Source organism: Vombatus ursinus, unplaced genomic scaffold (assembly GCF_900497805.2).
Source record: "Vombatus ursinus unplaced genomic scaffold, bare-nosed wombat genome assembly UNPS02014852.1, whole genome shotgun sequence".
Lineage (NCBI taxonomy): Eukaryota > Metazoa > Chordata > Mammalia > Diprotodontia > Vombatidae > Vombatus > Vombatus ursinus.
The window spans coordinates 77,656-97,420 of record NW_020954630.1 but is presented as its reverse complement, the minus strand read 5'-3'; the positions used below and the strand labels follow the sequence as shown (position 1 = coordinate 97,420).

At 43.6% G+C, this 19,765-nt stretch overlaps 1 protein-coding gene across 4 annotated transcripts in view; it reads right to left on the bottom strand.

Moving 5' to 3' along the window:
* Positions 1 to 19,765, bottom strand: part of KRBA1 (KRAB-A domain containing 1) — a 60,384-nt gene that overhangs the window by 24,420 nt on the left and 16,199 nt on the right. Inside the window, exons 1-8 of one of the 4 annotated variants that reach the window (XM_027841068.1) lie at positions 19,081 to 19,443; positions 18,836 to 18,919; positions 6,468 to 6,594; positions 5,436 to 5,552; positions 4,965 to 5,063; positions 4,053 to 4,208; positions 3,671 to 3,853; positions 2,463 to 2,603 (exon numbers count right to left, since the gene is read on the bottom strand). In XM_027841068.1, coding sequence (XP_027696869.1) covers positions 2,463 to 2,603; positions 3,671 to 3,853; positions 4,053 to 4,208; positions 4,965 to 5,063; positions 5,436 to 5,552; positions 6,468 to 6,594; positions 18,836 to 18,919; positions 19,081 to 19,092 — 919 coding nt within the window. In that variant the 5' untranslated portion in view covers positions 19,093 to 19,443. Of the gene's footprint in view, positions 1 to 2,462; positions 2,604 to 3,670; positions 3,854 to 4,052; positions 4,209 to 4,964; positions 5,110 to 5,435; positions 6,595 to 18,835; positions 18,920 to 19,080; positions 19,444 to 19,765 lie in introns of those variants that run through there. The other 3 variants (XM_027841069.1, XM_027841070.1, XM_027841071.1) reach the window with 3 other exon arrangements.

The following is a 19,765-nucleotide window of genomic DNA, read 5'->3' as shown; positions in this document are numbered from 1 at the left end:
GTGTGATATCAAGGGCAGCACATCCCAGGTGATTAAGGGGGATGTCTGAGATTAGACCTAGAGAAGAACTCCTTCGACATAAAAAGCAGGAAGATAATGACATTGATTAATGAGAGGCTGGAGAAGCCCTGTGCTCAGAGAGCTGTAAGGACACCATATAAGGGGTAGATAAAGAAACGAGACTGATTTTTCTACACAAACATTCAAAAGGAGGTTACATCCCCTTCAAAGTGGCATCCTTGAGAGGCCATCAGCCTATTCCAATGAGGCCATCATTTGGTTCTCTTACAGAATCTTAGAGCTGGGGCTTCTCTTTTGGAACTGACATCACAGCCACGTTCTGTTCAGTATCCTTCACAACGGCAAATCTTCATCCTTTGTGGCTTTCCATTTTTTTTTTTAAAGGCAGTTGGGGTTAAGTGACTTGCCCAGGGTCACACAGCCAGTAAGTGTCAAGTGTTTGGTCTGAGGCTGGATTTGAACTCAGGTCCTCCTGACTTCAGGGCCAGTGCCCTCCCACTGCACCACCTAGCTGCCCCTGTGGCTTTCATTTTTGAAAAAAGCCAAAAGTCACTTGGAACCAAATGCGAGGAATAAGATGAGTGAACAAATTGACTAAGACTATTGGGGGAGGGGCATTTTAGGTGATTACAATAAGATTGAGTTTTTCCTGCAGAGAGATGAGCTCACCCATCTACTGTAGCCGTCTTTGTGCATTGGGCTTTGGGTTTCGTGCCAAATCGTTTATGGAAAAGAATCCTAGTAGAATGCAAAGCCCACAGCATCAGAGGACCTGGGGCCTAGTCTGAGTCCTGGCTCCACTTCTCGCCAGATGGGTGACCTTAGGAGAATCACTTACCCTTTCTGGGGTTTGTTTCCTCATCTGTAAGGTGGAGATAATAGGTCTACACTTATCTACTTTTCAGGATTATTAGGAAGGTAAGTGATATATTGTAGGTGAAACTGCCTTGCAAACTGCAAAGCCCTCTATAAATGTAAGCATAAATGTCATGGACAAGATACTCTTTGAGCTGGGCAAAATCTGAATTAAATAAATTAAAATTAATCAAGTAAAGATTATATAATCTCTCATACTAAATTGAGTAGACAAAAAGATTAATGAAAGTTAGTATAGATTTGGGAGTGACTGAAATATTTCAAGAGCAAGTAATACAGCATATGATTACAGATGGTTGAGCAGGAGTTTTCCACTGTTTGGCCTGCAAAGTTTCCCATGGCAATTTTTCATAGTCTTAGCACAGTGCTGGCAAATAGTAGGTATCTAATAAATATTTATGGATTGATCAATTGATTTCAAGGTAGCAATATCTAGTCTACCCATAGTCCTTTGCAGTTACGCCAAGCTCCCTAGAAGCACAAGGAAGTAAGACAGGCCTCAAATCCTGATTCTACATTACCATACCCCTAAGGGTAAACATTATTTAAGAGCTTAGCAATGTACCAAGTTTTAAAGTTTTTTGTTTGATTCTAGATACAGTGAACTTGTAAATGAAAAATTTAAAGCATCATCAAATTCATGAGACATTCCTGAAGATTTAAAGGATTCAATACATAGATCAATTATTGTTTAATGAGGAATATATTGTGAAATTAATTTTGTATACTAACAGAACCAATTAAATTTATATTTATCATTTTAACAAATAAAAGGCAGCATGAAGTAGTGGGTAGAGGGTTGGTCCTTGAGGTGGAAAGTTGCAAGTCCTGCTTCTGACACAGACCAGCTATGTGACCAAATCCCTTAACCTCTCAAGTGCTCCCAGGCAAAGCTCTCAGACCATGAATTACTGACATTTGCCTAGAGTTCACTACACCAATGAAACAACAGGTTCACACCAAATTTTTAAACTACTTCCAACCTAAAGATGGCAATTTATTTGCTATTTTCTTCCTTTAATGTCCATTCATCCCTGTATTTGTGCGCATGCTATCTTTTTCCATACTCAGTGTGCATATTAATCTTCACTTCACCTAAGTTTTTCCATATTTCCTTAAGTTCTTCTTATTTACCCTTCTTAGCACAAAGAGTTTTAGAGCTGGAAGCACCTCAAGGATCACCTTCAAAACCCCTTTCATTTTACAAAGAAGGACACTGAGGCCCTTGGAAAACGAGGCAAAAAGATTCACACGAGGTTGCACATCAGGCTAGCGGCAAGGCAAGTTTAAACTTGAGATCTCCTGATTTCTAGTCATAGAATTATAGAACGATAGAGCTGGAAGTGATCTGAGACATGGATCTGGTCTAATCTCTTTATTTTTATAGATGGGAAAACTAATTTTGACAAAAAAGGAAACTCACTCAATGCCCTTAGTAGATCTAGATAGGATTCAAACCCAGGCCCTCCAATCCCAAGTCCAGTGTTTGATTCATTACATGGCACTACCTGCCTCTGCCTTGCCCATTGTCTGGATCTCCCAAGATGGTAGAGCAGATGTCTTACCTTGTCTCATGGTCCCCAACTGCTTCTGTTTCTGAGTGCCAGTGAAAACAGGAGTATTAGATTGGCTAGCTGACATTTCTGGATCCTCTTTCCCATTAGCATTCCTGCTGATGTCCAAGGGACTAGTTTTGGCAGCTGTTTCTAATAAAGGAGAAGACAGGAAATTATTTCCAGCTCTCAAAATGCCCATGAATTCTAGTCAAGACAACAGGTGCCTGAGCTCTAGGCTCTGGGTCTTGGTGTGGGCTGACTCCTTTAGGAATCTCATTTTGGGGGTAGAGAAGAGGTTTCTTCCCTACCCTTCTGCTTTAATTCTTTTTTTTTTTTTGCTTTTTGGTAAGGCAATCAGGGTTAAGTGACTTGCCCAGGGTCACTGCTAGTAAGTGTCAAGTGTCTGAGGCTGCATTTGAACTCAGGTCCTCCCGACTCCAAGGCTGGAGCTCTATCTACTTTGCCACCTAGCTGCCTCCCCTTCTTCTTTAATTCTAAGGAACAAGATGGTTCCCATAAAGTGCTAAAGAGCATCTTCCCCTTCTAGAGTATCTTGGAGCTCAGCCTAACCAAAGAAAAAGCAGCAATTGCACATGACCATCAGTGTGAATAAACCTTACCAATGGGTAAGGTGCTTGTACATCCAACTGTAAGGTCCTTGAATGAAGGGACTAAGTCTTACTTAATCTTCCCTCTTCACCACCCCCCACCCCCATCCCCAGGGTTAGCACCATACCTTGTATATAACAGGCATTTAATTTATTGTTGTGAATACCTATGCATGTGTGCTAACCAACTCCTACCTTCTGGGTTCATATGCAATTATAATCTCTGTTGATAACTGTGTGCCTTTGTGACCAACTCCATTTCTAATGGAAATCTCTTGAGAGCAAGGGACTATGTCTCATTACTAATCTGCAGCCCATCTGCTATGACCTTTGTGGGCTCAATAAATATTTCCTAACTTTCTCACTACTCACCTGGTGATTAGGCAGGAAGCCTTCTCATTTTTTTTTTAGGAGAGGGAATCTAGGCCTATCAAATAAGAGGGCATCTATTCAAGGTCCTGCTATCTATCAATCAGGAGTTAGAGACTAAATGAGTACCAAATGAGTGTCTCAGAGCTTAGTTCTGGACCTTGCCCACTCCTTGGCCTAGGCCTTTAAAGATTCCTTGTCCCCAGGGCTATTAGCTCGGACTAAACCAGGGGGTCTCACCATAGGGGTACAGGGTCTGGGGTCCCAGCTCTGGGGTCCTCAGCTCTCGGTCCCCATCCCCTTGTAGACCGCTGTTAGATGAGCTGCTGGCAGGTGTGACAGCCAGGGCAGGCCTGCTGATAGGAATCTCTGGGAGGCAGTTCAGCAAGCCCTGGAGGGGGCTGGCATCCACAGTCATGGCTGCTGTTATGGAAAAGAGAAGATAGGATACGTATTCATCTAGTTCCTCAGGGGAAGGAACTGTGTCTTCTGTAGTCCCATAAGTGGCTTTCTACACTCAGTTCACAGTGTTGGCTGATGGCCTGAATGAAATCTTCTAGAAAGAAGAGAAAATTAGTGAAAGCAGCAAAAGGGAAACACCTGCTGTAGTTGCCATACTCACCTTCCAAGCTCAGTCTCTCCCCCTCTGAACCACTTTCCTCGCTCTCAGGGATCTCTGGGGTATCCATGGCCTTGGTTTCACCAAACAGGAACTCTGGAATCTCCTTCACCAAACGGACTAGGGCACTGAGGTGAAGGCTGCCCTGTTGCTGACCCACTGGCAGGTTCAAAGAACATAATCTTTGTTATTGTTATGGTTGTTGTTATTATCAGCAGCAGCATCTACTAATTATGAAAAGAGAATTCCTATCTATTATCTCATTTGCTCGCCACCATAACCTTGAGGCAGGCAAAGCAAAAATGAAGATGACATATGAAAAGATGAGGCCCAGGAACTTTAAGGGATCCACCCAACATCTTAGCATAATTCAATAATTCATTATTTGTTGAGTGCCAACCCCACACAAGGTACTATGCTAGGTGTCAGAAGCACAGAGATAAAAATGAAACCATTCTTGCCTTCAAGGAGCTTACATTCTACTAGGAGGAATATAACATATACCCAGACACCTGATAATTACAGATACAAAATAGCCTGGGGAGGAAGAGAACACTAACGATTGGGGGCGGGAAAGAATCAGGAAAGGCTTCACAAAGGAGAGAGCACCTGAGCTGAGCCTGGAAGAAAATGAGAGATAATAGCTGATAACAATAACAGCTAACATGTATACAGCACCTAGTGCTGGGCACCATGCGAAGCACTCTACAAGCCTTAGCTCGTTTGATCCTCACAAGCCCTAAGAGATGGAGGTGAGGAGCGATGTATGCCACACAGCCAGAATTAGAACTCAAAATCTCTTGATTCCTGTGGCCCCCCCCTCCCCTTGCTTCTCCATGACCTCATGGGGAATTCCACAAGGGACCCCTTTCTTCAGCCTTTCCATTCCACTCCCTTCAGTCAGGTCAGTCCTACCTTCACCTGCCCCACCTGAGCTCTGCGCCTCATCCAAGGCTTGAGCCCTCTGGGTGGTGTCCGCACAGGCATCAGCATCAGAGATCTCCAGCTCTTTTCCTGGGATGAAGAGGAGGGGCAGGTGTGTGCATATTGCCAGATTTCTCTGCCAAAGATATGGCCAGGATGACACCAGTTGAAAGTTAAGAGTCAAGAAGTTAGTCCCCAAGATGTGGGTTGGGGGGGAGGGGGAGGGGCTTTTCATGTATGGACTCAGGCTGCTGATACTAAAGCCTGGATCAGCTCAAAACATCTCCAAATATTTCATACTCTGGGGTTGAGGAACTAAAGACAGAGAGAAGCTGAGATCAGAGGGGCTGAGGACAAAAGATCCAGGTGGAAGGCCAGGTGGTGGGGTTTCAGGAACCCATCTAGCCTGAGGATGCCTAGAGATGGTCAGAGTGACCTTGGGAGAGGCCCATTTTCACTTACCCTGGAGTCCTCCTCCAGGCCTCTCCCATTCCCCATCAGAACAGCCACTGTCCCCCATATCCTCTTGGGGTTCTGTCAGGGATAGGAATGCAGAGAGTGGAAGCAGCTGAGCTGTCCCTAAGGAAGATAATAGGAAGCCTCACTCTGGGAAGGGGAACCAGGTACCACTCTTGTGCACAGAAACATGAATACAGTATATGAACCAGCCCCTTCCCTTCCCCCATACACATACACAAAACTGGGGGCGTCTACCTATCCACAAAGCCTTGGGCACACATACTCCTTTACATACTCATGTGTTCTAGTTTGAGGTTTTCCCATCTCACCTCAGTCCTCAGGAGATCTCTCACTTGTCCAAATGCTATGGAAATCACAATCTTTCCATCAGCAAACCCTTTAGATAAATGGCGATACAGCAAGAAAGTTGCTTTTCTCTCAGCAAATATTATAAAAAGGTCCTCCCTTATCTGTGTTGAATAGACCAATCCCTTTGGCTTCCTTCCTCACAGGTCCTAAATGACTCCTGCAGTTCAAATCTGCCTAGTAAAGGGCCAAGACAATGGCAGGGAGAGTCAAGGGTAGGGAACTAGCTTAACGGAATACTTCCATTTCTTCTTTATTGGCACACATACTATTTAACGAGCTCCTGCCGCTCTGCCCAGAAATGAAAGTATGCTACAGCTGAAAGGGGCCTTGGACCATCTAGTTAAAGAAACATTTAGATTTCAGTTAAAGGTTAGTGAAAATAAAGATGTATTTTTTTTCCCATTCAGGTTTACAGAGCCCCTGAACACTATCCATGGATCACTTGAAGGCCCATGCACCCTGGGTTGAGAAATCCTGATTTATTCAAAGCTCTTTATTTTAGAGGTAAGAAAATTTAGGCCCAAGAGAGGGGCCCTAGGTGACAAAGAGGTGAGGTGCCTTCTAGTATCATGCAGCCTCCTGAGATATGACTTGAAATCCTGTGGGAAATCCCATCTGGCTACAATTCCCAGACACCATACCGCACTGTATCTGCCAGCCTCATACCCAGGGAGACCAGTGTCTCATAGTTTTCCCTCATCACATCCCGATGAAATTCCCTCTGCCATTCCTCTAGGAGATGCCATTCATCAGAAGAGAACTTGACAGCCAGATCTTCAAAGGTCACAGGAACCTGTGGGGGAGAATCCGGGAAGCTAGATTAGGCCTTACTCCTGTGGTGTTGCACTGTAGATTCCTCCATCTGGGAGATTTGACCTATGACAGCCCCAGTTCCCTTCAAACAGTCACCTAAGATATCCTGAAAGGTAACCAGGAGTATTAAATAGCAGGAAGAGGATGCCTTCTCCTAGAAGGCTGCCCAAGGATGACCTAACCCACAAGTGGCATGGGGGCTATGGTGAGGATAGGATACCCTGCCTTCAAGTCCCTTTCTTACATTGCCTAAATAAGTTTCACTTCCCTGTGTGACGTTTCTTGGAATTTGCCCCCCCCATCAAAACTTCATTTGGAGTATGCAATATATAAATATAAATATATATATATACATATATATATATAAAATTTTTTTTTTTTTGCAAAGACTTGTGGCCCCGTGGGACCAAATTATGGTTCCTTGATCTGGTTTTGTGACTTTTGCTCACCAAAGGTGTTCCCCAAAGTCATGAAGAATTCCTGAACAAAATCCAAAGATGAGGAATTCCCTATCCTTAATCATCTAAGTGTAAGTATGGAGCCACTGTCAAACTGAATTCCAAAAAAGACTACTCAATAAACATTCATTACATCCGCTTTGCTCAAGGCCCTTTAACATTCTCCAAACAAAATTGATTTTTGATGTGCTTTTTCCCCCTTTTAGTGATTTTTTTTAAATGTACACTTTCTAAACAAACCATTTTTGGCTCCTTTACTTTGATTCTTAGCTGTTTGATCTCCGTGTGGGAGTACACCCTCCATTGGTACAGATGGCAACTCCTCCATGCCTTCAACAAGCAATTCAATTTATTTTTAAAATTCTATTATTATTATTTGAAATAATTTTATTTTATAATTTATAATTATTTTAATTATATTATTTTGAGTTTTATTTAAAATTCTATTTATTTATTTTCTTTTCAGATCCACATCTGCTTTCTCCCACCTCCCCTGACCTGACATCAGAAAACAAGATAAACAAAACCTATTACAAAAATGCAGAGTCAAGCCAAACAAATTCACACATTGGCTGTGTCCAAAAAAATATGCTCCAGTCTGCCCTCTGAGTCCATCAACTCTCTATCTGGAGGTGAGTAGCATGTTTCATTATGAGTTGTCTGGAATTATTGTTGGTCGTTGTATTTAGCAGAGTTCCTGATCAGAGTTCCTAAATCTTTCCAAGTGTTTGTCTTTACAATATTGCTGTTATTATATATATTATTCTCCTGGTTTTACTCATTTCACTTTGTATCAGTTCATATAAGTCTTCCTAGGTTTCTCTGAAACAACCCCCTTCATCATTTCTTGTAGCACAATAATATCATTCCATCACATTCAATTGACGAAGACATGTTGTAAGTATTTTGTACATATGCGTCCTTTTCCTCTTTCTTTGATCTCTTTTGGGCATTGACCTAGTAGCATTGGCTCAAAGAGTATTCACAGTTTAATAACTTTGGGGGCATATTTCTATCTTTTTTTTTATTTTTTTTTTTGGCGAGGCAATGGGGTTAAGTGACTCGCCCTGGGTCACACAGCTAGTAAGTGTTATGTGTCTGAGGCCACATTTGAACTCAGGTCCTCTTGAATCCAGGGCCAGTGCTCTATCCACTGTGCCACCTAGCTGCCCCCTGGGGGCATATTTCTTTTCTTTTTTTTTTTAGGCAAATGGGGTTAAGTGACTTGCCCAGGGTCACACAGCTAGTGTCAAGTGTTTGGTCTGAGACCCGATTTGAACTCAGGTCCTCCTGACTTCAGGGCCAGTGCTCTATCCACTGCACCACCTAGCTGGAGACATGTTTCCAAATAAGCAATTCAATTTAACATGCATTTATTAAGTGCCTACTATGTACAAAGCTCTTAGGGAAGCAGTGTGGTGTAGTGGATAGAGAGCTAGCCAAAGAGTTAGGAAGATGACAGCAGTGATAGAGGCCTGGGCCTGGTATTAGGAAGACCTAAGTTCAAATCCAGTCTTAAGACACTTACTAGCTATGTGACCCTAGGCAACTCACATAACCTCTGTCTGCCTCAGTTTCCTCAATTATAAAATGGGAATAATAACTGTACCTAACAGAGTGGTTGTGAAGATCAAATGTGATGTTTGTAAAGCATTTAGCACAGTATATGCTTGTTGTCCAGTCATTTCAGTCATGTCTGCACCTGACTTCGCCTCAAAAATGTAAAGTATCCCACCACCCCTGGGATTGGCATGCCTGGGAGTACAGCATGCCTGGGAACTGAACATAGAAGATAAAACATAAAATCGATAATGAGGCTGCTGGGCCTGGGGTCAGGAAGACCTGAGTTCAAATTCTGAGACTAGCTATATGACTGACTTTGCGACTCACTTAACCTCTCTCTGCCTCAGTTTCCTCAGCTCTGTTGTTTTGTTCAGTCATGTCTGGCTAGTCATGACCTCAATTGGGCTTTTCTTGGCAAAGATAATGGAGTGTTGCCTTTTCCTTCTCCAGCTCATTTTACAGATGAGGAAACTAAGGCAAACAGTAAAGTGACTTGTCACACAGATAGTGTCTGAGGCTGGATTTGAACTCAGGTCTTCCTGACTTTAAGCCAGGTGCTCCATCCACTGCACCATCTGACTACCCCTAGGCATTATAGTAGGTGATATTTAAAGCTCATTCCCTTCCTTTCTCTACCACAAACCCACCGTGTGACACAGAGCAATCTCTCAATGCCTTGTGCATCCCTTTAGGATTGAATAGCAGAAGATCTGCATTATTAAAGAAAGCTTCTCTCCCGGAGCTCTCTACATCAATCAAAGAGAAAACCTAAAGCACTGTGCTTTGATGGAGAAGTGAGGCACCAACTCCCACAGAGCTCAGTCTACAGGAGGAGAAAACGTATAAAACCAATGCAAGAGAATACAAGACACAAGTACAAATAATGCAAGACACAAGTAAATACGAGACAAGTAGAGGAAGAGGAAAGCAGCATGGACTACTTGGTGGGGTGGAGGAGTTGGCACTGGGCAAGATTTCACATTGGAGATTTCACTCAAGCAGAGCCTGGAAGGCAACTAACGATGCTCGTTGTTGCTGTTACTCTTGAAGAGGACCAGTGACGTCAGGAAGGTGATGTGTTGACTTGCAAGTGAATTGGATATAAGCGAGGCAGGGCTGTGCAAAGTCACCAGCCTCAGTGTCTCTTCCAGAGTATCAGAGTCCAGTGGTAAGACACAGTCAGGACAACTGGTGATGGCCCTGGATGCAGTGGAAGACCTCAGCCTTTTTCAGCTAAGATCTCTCCCAGATCTCAGTTGGTCTGAGGCAACACCCATTCAGTAATTAAAAGCTAGGTAAGAATTGAGGCAAAAGATGGCATAGTTTGCCTTCACAAAAGAATCAGTCTGGGAGGGGAAGTCCCTCAGAGTTTCAACAATACTCATGGGCAGAAAGAGGGAAGACTGGGCATTTAAAAAAAAGAAAAAGGGACAGACTGTAACAAGACAAAGAGGCAGAAGCTAGAATAGCAAGTTCAGCCAATAGCTATGAGGCCAATTGGATTGGACTGGAGAGTTTATGAATAGAGGCAACATGAAATAAGACTGGAAAAGTAATTAGGTGGAAATCAGATTGTAAAGGATTTTTAAGGGGAAAGGAACAGAGGGAACAAGCATTTGTTAAGTGCCTACTATATGCCAGGCACTGTGATAAGTGCTTTACAGATATTATCTCATTTGGTCCTGACAACAATCCAGTAAGGGAGGTGCTATTATTATCCCCATTTTATAGTTGAAGAAGGGAGAAGCCAGATTGCTAAGTAGGTAGTAGGTAGAACACCCAGCCTGAAGTCAGGAAGATTCATCTTCTTGAATTCAAATTTGGCCTTAGACATTTACTAGCTAGGTGACTCTGGGCAAGTCACTTAACCCTGTTTGCCTCAGTTTCCTCATCTGTAAAATGAGCTGGAGAAGAAAATGGCAAACCACTTAGGTATCTTTACTAAGAAAAGCCCAAATGAGGTCATGACTAGCTGGACATGACCGAACAAAACAACAGAGCTGAGGAAACTGAGGCAGACAGCGGCAAAGTGAGCTGCAAAGTCAGTCATATAGCTAGTCTCAGAATTTGAACTCAGGTCTTCCTGGCTCCAGGCCCAGCAGCCTCATTATCGATTTTATGTTTTATCTTCCATGTCCAGTTCCCAGGCATGCTGTACTCCCAGGCTTGCTAATCCCAGGGGCAGTGGGATATTTTAAATTTTTAAGGGAAACACAGCCATATCTGTCACCTGATACTGTCCTGAGTGCTAACTCCCAGTTCCAGGTAGTTCATTCAATTGAGCTACTTCAATGAAGATGGCATTCTCAAATGTTTAAGATGTTTTTATTCACTTGTACTCTGGGCCAGCCAGTAACTTCTTGAACCTTGTCATTTGCTACATCATGTCTTTGTGAAGCTGGGTTCTGGGGAAATGCCGTGATAAAAAGAAGTACCAGTAACCAGATTCCAAAATCTGACAAGCTGTGCAGTTACCAGCAGGGGCACTAAACCCATTAGGAAGTAACTGTGGCTATGTAAGAATGAAAGAAAACGGTTACTTCTTCTTTCAATTTATGTGTTATTTTTTTAAAAAATGACTATTAAATTGTTAGGGTATAAATACTTTTTAAGCTGTTTCTACCTAACTCCTTAATTAAAGGAACTATTAGGGTTGGGTTTTTTTTTTGTTGTTGTTTGTTTGTTTTGTTTTGTTTTTTGGCCTAGGGGTGCTGCAAAAAAATTATTGAGATGTGTGAACCAAGAAAGTTTGGGAACCTCTGCTCAATGTAATAATGAGCTACTGAGGATTTCTGAGCAGGGGAACAGCATGGTCAGACTTGGGTTTTAGGATTATCAATCTGACAGCTATGTGGAAGATGGATTTGTACTTCCATCATACAGCTGTGTAGGGAGAGCTCTCAGAAGGTTATTGCCACAATCCAAGGGAAAGATCATGAAAGCCTGAGTCAGAGTGTGTGATGGACAGAAGAAGATGGATGCAAAAGATGTGGTGAAGGTAGGATTGATATGGACTTGGAAAATGACTACCTATGACTTCTCATCCCATACAGTTCCTTCCCACATCTTTTAAGAAATCCTCAAGAGATGATCTACTCCACATTCTAAATATATTCCTCTAGTTCTTTTAATTTTTCATGGATATTCATGGAGCACTCAGTCCATCCATCTTTTATTTTTATCCTTCACTCTCAATGTACAACCAACCCACTGCCTTTTCTGGTCATAAGCATCCTTGATGAGCTTCCATTTATTTGTTAGGGAGGTAGGGAGAAGATGAGGACAGTCACTGAATTGAGCCTACAGTAGGGGAATTCAACAACCAAAGGGATGGGAATCTTTTGCAATCAGAAACAGATACCCTAAAGCAGCTATGCAGGCAGCAGAACAATCAACATCAAATACATACTCTGCTCGGCATTTCAGATCCTCCATAACCCAGCTGGCCCCAACCTTCTTATTCACTCTAATCTTCCTACTGCTCTTCAATACTTATCCTGAGCTCTCATTACCACCTTCCTTCCTCTTCCCCACCCCCCCAAAAAAAACCTGGTCTTATTCCCTAACCTTCAAAAGCCCTTCTGTTCTTCTCCATCTTTCTAAAGTCAATCAAAACTTCAAAAGCTAAGGTCAAGCCTTACTTTGTCCTTGATCGCCCTAGTACAAAATGATCTCTCCTTCCTACAATTTCCTGGAGATACTTTCAGTGGGTGCCACACATCCCATAATCTAACCTGTCCTGTTCCTCTGCTTAAACTGTAGCTCTCTTATTTCCCAGGGAAGGATGCCTTTAATGATCATCACTGCCATTTTTATTATTTTAACAGATGAAGGGACTATAATACTGTAGCAACAATGAAAGTACTGACTGACTGAGACGTCCCATGATGTAGTGGAAGATGTGGGTTCAAGTTTCTCTGCTGATATATACTGGCCCCCATCTCTGACACGAATTGACTATGTGATGCTGAATAAGCTGCTTAACCTCTCAATGCCCCCAAGGGAATGATCTAAAATAGGAGTGGGGAACCACACGTGGCAGTGGCTTCTAATTAGTGTCCCTGCAGTCAGCCTGGCCCTCCTCTAGTCTTCCAAAGCTGCCAACCTGGAATTCCTAAACCTAGGCCTGAAAGCAAGTCACTCTTCTTTCCAGGAAGCTAAAGTGACCCCCCACTCAGTTTGGCGTTTAAATAACACACAAAGATTAGAAAAGCACTTTACATATCTTGTCTTATAGAAAACCTTTCCCAGTTGGGCTGAAGTCAATTCCAGGGTGATTATACATTACTCCCCCTGCAGTAGAACTGGCTTGCTTACTGTTTCCCATACAAAACACTCCATCTCTCAGTTACTTTCCCTCTTGCATGGCAACACTCTCCCTCCCCTGGCCTCTGGCAGCCCCCAGATCTCTTCAAGGCTCAGCTCAAGTGCCATCCCCTTGAAGAAGCCTTTTATGATCCACCAAATCACTTGGTATTTTTTTTTCATCTGTGAACATGTTGTAACCTCGAGCCTTCCCCCACCTGTAGAATGTAAGCACTTCTAGGCAGCAACTCCAGTCCAGTTTTTTTATTTGAATCTCCAGAGGTAGGGCATAGTAGGGACTTAGGAAATGCTTGTTGTTTGATTGCACTTACCTTTATATATGATGTCCCAAAAGTCTTACTGTAGTCTTAAGCTTTAGCTTTTAATAGCTTAGAACTACACTAAAACTTTTGGGATGCCCCATACATGCTTCATGGCTTGCAAAATACTGCTTCCCTCACACCAGCCTCATGGAGGCAAATGGTGTATTATGGTTATCCTTGTTTTGCAGAGGAGGTGAGTGAGCCTAAGAGCTGCCCCTAGTCCGAGAGTCACAGCAACTCGGATTTTTAAAGGACCCAGGTCTTCTGACTCTTTCGTCCACCCAATTCTTACCTTTCTGTGACACAATTCAGTAACTATTGTATGGATGGAGTAAGACCTAATTAAACAAACTACAAAGTAATACCGAAGTTACTAAGAGTTGCATGTTCAACTATTAATTCAGTTACTTTAAAAAATGTACTTTTTATAAAACCATAGCCTTGTCTTCTAAAGCCCATCATAACATGTACACTTCCTAACTATCCAGTCTTCTTCCAACCCTCTACAGATTCTGTGGTCCAGTGACATTGGCCTCCTGACTCTTCCTTGAATAAGATACTCCATCTTCCCACTCCCTGAATGTTTCATAGGCTCACCTCTAAGGAATTCAATCTTCATCTCCATCTCCAGGGAAGCCTCCCTGGCTTCCTTCATGTTAAAATTGCATCTTCCACAAGGAACTTTTCCTGATTCCCCAAATGTTAGTGCCTTTTTTCTGAGATTATCTCAGATTAATCCAGTATAGATCTCATTTGTACATCCTTATTTGCATTATAAACTAAGTTACTTGAAGGCAAGGGATTGTTTTGGCCCTTCTTTGCATGCCCAACAACTAACACAGTAACGGTCACAATATCATGGCATCTCCTCCCTGATGTCATGGTCCTCCTTGAAAATGAAAGACAAACAACAACCACAACAAAAAGGTGCTTGTTGACTTAACTATTCTATTAGTGATATCTGTGCCACTCCCCAACTCTACCTGTCACCCTCTTGGCTGTAATCTAACAGCTTCATGGGATCACACGTTTAGAGCTGGAAGGGGTCTTGGAGGTCATAGAGTCTAACCTCCTAGTTATACAGATGAGGCAACTAAGGTCCAGAGGATTAAATGACTTGCCCAAGGTAACACAGAAAGTGACAAAGCTGGTATCTGAATCCTGGTCCTCCAGGTCCATTCCAAATCTAGAGTGCTGCCCCATCCCTTTAGTGCCAGATAATCCCACTAAAACTCTGATTTCCTTTTAACCCATTTCAAAGTTTTGCCAGCTTAATTAGGCCACAGATGTTCTTTTCAATTAGAAGCAGCCTTCAGTAGGCATTTAATAAATGTTTACTGACCGACCATATTTTTCTCTAGGCCCATTTCATCTTTCTTAGTCTTGGTTTTCTCATCTGTAAAAAATGGGGGTAATACCACTTGCACAGTAAGGGTTGTCATAAGGAACACATTTACTGTCAGACTTGAGAGCCCGCTTTATTTTGTCAGGAAGAACGCATCAAGATAATGGCACATAATGTCAGGGGAAAGAATTGCAGAGAAATTTAGGCACAGAGTATGCACCTGCTTCCATGTCATTGTCAATGTAAGACTTGAGTGGCCTCGCCCAGGGTGATGTGGAAATAGCCAGGGATACGATGATAGCTTCTGCTGCCAATCATATCTATCAACATGAAGAAACATTTTCATAACTGGCTTATTATGTGCTCAGAGCACAGGCTCATGGTATCTAAATGACCACTGAGGCCCGGATAGTTCTCATAACTCTGATATAGTCTCTAGTTACATCTACAAGAAAGATACAATTGGAATTTACAGATGCCAAAAAGAAAAGGTAAGGATTTATATTTCAAAGGAACACTTACAACCAGCAAATGGAAAAGAAGAAATTTTACACGTCAAAGATATAGAAGGGGAAAATTTACATGGGCTCAAGTTGTAAATTGATCAACAAATCCTGAAAGGATTTACTCTGGAATTTACCACCAGCAGGGAAATGTTTATGATAAAGCTGAGCCAGAAATTCTTTTACCCTTAGCCAGTTAATCATCTGAGTGAAATTTTTGGAGGTCTCAGCTAAATTCCACACTATAAGGAAAGCCTCAGGCAGTTACATGATTTTCTTTACAAATAAAATTGCTGTACTGAAGCCAATAGAAAGGAAATTTAAAACTCTTATGACAAAGATCTACATCAGGTGTTAGGCAAAGTTTATACTCCTTAGAAAACAGTTGTGAAAATACTTAGATGGACAGGATATGTCGATTCTTGTGGAAATGACCAGTGTCGTTCAAGAGGATAGGAGAGGGAGGACCCTCAACCACACACTGCCCAATTCTGTCCAGAATTCTCAACAACCAGAAGTGGGGGATGAACTCACTCTACCAGGATATTAGGGGATGGTCTTCATGTGTAGTTAAAGGAGCTGAAGGAAGTTAAAAACAACTGTTATGGGCCTTTGGTTGGGAGTAGGAGAAGAGTTTCAAAGAGGGGATCTGGAAGAATTGCAACACTGTGGGAATGTGAGAAGTCATAAAAGATGTCTTACCAGACCTTTGTTAGTGAAGTGGCCCATGGGGTAGTGTTAAGAGTGCTGGATTTGGAGTGGGAGGACTAGCTTTGTCATTCACCTGAATGGCCTCGGGAAAGTTATTGATCCTCTTGGGACCTCAGTTTCCTCATCTGTAAAGTTAGGGGGTGTACTAGAGAGCTTTTAAAGCCCCTTCTGGATCTTTGTCTTGAGACAAGCTGTTTTCCCTCAGCTTTGCTGGGCCGAGGTTGGCAATAAAGCTTCTTAAAATACACAGTTAAAAATCTCAGCCTCTACGTTACTCTTCCTTCCTTGCCTTTTGATGCAGAAGTTTTCATCTTTTTTGTGTCCTGGACCCCTCTGGCAGTCTAACAAAATCTACAGACCCCTTATCTTAAGTGTATAAATGAAAATACAGAGGATTATAAGGGAAACCAACTCTATTGAATAAAGATGTGAATTTGTTTCCTATCCAAGTTCATAGACCCCCTGAAATCTATCCAGGGTCCATGGACTCCACATTAAGATCCTGAGTTCCTTGAGGGTAGGGACTGTCTTTTGCCTCTTTTTGTATCCCCAGTGCCTGACACATAGTAGGTGCTTAATAACATGTTTATTAACTGGCTAGATGATCTAAGGCAGGGGTAGGGAACCTTTGGCCTCAAGGCTATATGTGGCCCTCTAGGTCCTCAAGTGCAGCCCTTTGGCTGAATCCAAACTTCATGGAACAAAACCCCTTAATAAAAGGATTTTGTTCTGTAAAACTTGGACTCAGTCAAAGGGCTGCACTTGAGGCCCTAGAGAGCCACATGTGGCCTCGAGGCCACAGGTCCTCCACCCCGATAAGGTCTCTTCTAGCTCTATGTTCTGTCAGTCTGTGAATTCTAAGTGGGTAAGAAGAGAAGGTCGAGGAGAGCTAGGAAACAAGCACATTTTGCTGATGGCCAGCAGCACCGGTTGCTGAAGCTATATCCACACCCAGGCAACTTGAATGATCCAAAGGCATCCAGAGCTGGGTTGGCACTTCTGCCTTGACCTCCCAGGATACTCTATCACCACCAAGGCCAGATGGGGGGAACAAGCTCCTGTGCTTTCCTAGGTGAGCCTGTTGCCAGCTGTTCTCCAGATGTGAAGAAATGACCCTTCCCTTATTGCTGCCAATCAGAGACTCTTTAATGTGGCAGAAGAGAAAAGTGGGAGCCCAGAGGTTAAGTGACTGGCCCAAAGGAGGTAAGTGGCAGAACTGAGATTCTAAACCATAGTTAATTCAAACCTCTGACCCCAAATGTAGAAGGAATCTTTGTACTGTGCCACGTCAGTCACTTTTTCATGCAAAATGTCTTTTTTTTCTCTCACACAGACCAAGGCAACCCTTGATATAGTCTTTAAAAGGCCCATTCCAGAGTTCTTGCAACCATATAAATTCATTTCCCTTCTCTTTTCTCTTTCTCTCTGAACCTATATCTCTTAGAGGAGGAGACCCCTCCTCAATGAATGGGAAGATATCCAAGAATGGGCACTGTGTTGAAATCCCTGGGGAAAATAAAATAGCAATACAGGCCCGAGGCATGGGATACTGCTTTGTCAGTCAACAAACATTTTGAAGTGTTTACTATGTGCCAGGTACTGTGTCAAGAATAAGAAGAAAGGTGAGGTTAATGTCTCTGCCCTCAAGGAGCTCACATTCTAATGGGAGAGACAACATGAGAATAAAATATATAGACAGAGAATATTGAGAACAAACAATAATATTAATAGCAAAATAAATTTAATGATTTAAATAAAAATAAAACAACATGAGAATATATGTATATTGTATGTATAAATGTATATGTACATGTGTATATGTATGTGTGTGTACCAGAAATGGAAGGCAATCTCAGAGGGAAAGCTTGAACTACCGAGAATGGCCTAGTCAGCTTTTGGAAATTCATCTGATCTTGCTCTCTTGGGCCTATCCACAGATACAAGTATTATTAGCCTAACTTAAATGAGATAACATTTGTGAAGTGCTAGTGCACGGTACATAATAGATGCTTAAGAAATACTTATGTCCTCTCCTACCCCTTCACCTAAACCCTAAGAGATTACTGTTCTAGTTCTTCCACAGTGTTCCCTGCATGTGGAACCTCCCTCTCAGGGATTTTCCCTTATCACGTCTGAGCTTCAAGCATCCTATGGCTAATGAGGCTAAGGTCATGGGTTTTATCCTAACTGACCATATAGACCATACTTTTAAGTCAGCTTCAGGTTAACCCTGGTTATAGACTGACCCTTAACCCACTTGACTCAGTCAGATCTTTATCTCTTATCAATCCATCCTATAAATGCTTACCTTGGTCGTTGATGGAAGGATGCCTAGCTTAGCACAAACCATTCCTGCAACTGAAGAAACAATTCTGGGGGCCCATTCTTCCAAAAGAGGAGTCAAGGAGCATTCTGCCAATCATTTCTCCCTAGAGAAACGCTCCTCTCATAAGCCATAGAACATGACTGAGGCTGATCAGGACCTCCTCTCCTCAAAATCAAAAGGTGGGGTCAGACATCCCCACCATTACTGAACCCAGATAGCTTCTTTCCTACTCTAATCTCTCCTTCATCCCTCACCAGAGGCGTCCCTAGTATGACTCTGCTCTTCAACCCAGGAAGGGGAGGAGTTGCATAGTCTCATCTCTAAGCCCCTCCATCAAACTCCAGTGCCCTCTTCTTCACCTTTCAAAAGTGCCTACACACATGCACAGCTTTATGCATCTTTCTTTTCGCTTTTGTCTTTTCGCTGTCCTCCAAGCTCTCGATTTTTATAAATTCATTCTCAGTCCGGTATCCCGGTCACCATCTCTCTTGCCCCCTCATCTCTGATATTTCTTAACCCGTGTTTTGGAGGAAGGAGTAGAGTGGGGAATGCAGTGAACTGAGTGCTTAAACCTAACCAACTGGAGTTCCTCTTTTTAAACCACGCGGGATTCAGTCTTCGAATAGGGCCAAAGCCTGCCAAGCACCCCATGTCTGCAGAGCTGAGGAGCTGGACAGAAGGGCTTACCCGGATGCAAGACCTCTCGGGCTGGGACAGCCGAGTGGAAAGTTTGACAGAAGGTGATGTTCGTCCCAACCCTGGCCTCTTCCCCTAAAGGGACAAGAGATGATGCCTTACTAGCTGGTCAGGTGTCTCCATCCCCGGGGGTTTCCTCACTTGGTACACGGCCTGGGGGGCAGGGAGGAGGAGGATAGAGGGTACAGGGCTCACGCCCAACCCCACCCCCAACAGCCATGCACAAACAACCTTACCTGAAGAGCCATCACCGCCGGGGGCAGCCTCCCCACTGACTTGCCCTAGGGAGCCGAGGCCAGGAATCCCCCGTATCCCAGCCACCAGGCCTTTGTCTCCCCCAAGATTTGGGGGAGGGGGTCTGTCTGCTTGTCTGTGCGTCCCACCCCTTCCAGGGAACTGGGCAGTGCAGTGCAGGGGACGATGACGGAATGTCAGAGCAGCAGACCTGAGTCCTGGGGGAAGGGCTATCCGGCCCCGGCTGGGTAAGGGGTTATCGGGGAGGGGCGGAGGAGGCTCTGGACGGCCCCAGGAACCCCGGGTTGGGGGAGTGGTGGGAGCTAGGGGTGCTAAAGGAAGGAGGGGAGTGTCTGAGAGCCAGGAGCTCTCCTCCAGCTGATTGCTTCACCGGAATGGAACCGCCTCCCCACCCCTGTCTCGCATCCCTGGGAGTTGTAGTTCCATCCCTGCGGTCTCCGGGATGCCGGTCCGGGTGGCCCGCCTCCCGAATAAAAAGAAATACAAATCCCAGAAGCTCCCGCGGTGGCCGCACGTGTCAGGGGCGGAGGGAATCTGGGGCTGCTGGTCCTTCCCCTGGACTGGGACGGGGTAGGGGCTGTGATGGGGGAGGGGAGCTGAGGAGCGGCCCCAGGAACCACGTGCTAATCTCTCACGGCTGTCCCTAGCACTTAGTACTTGGGTACT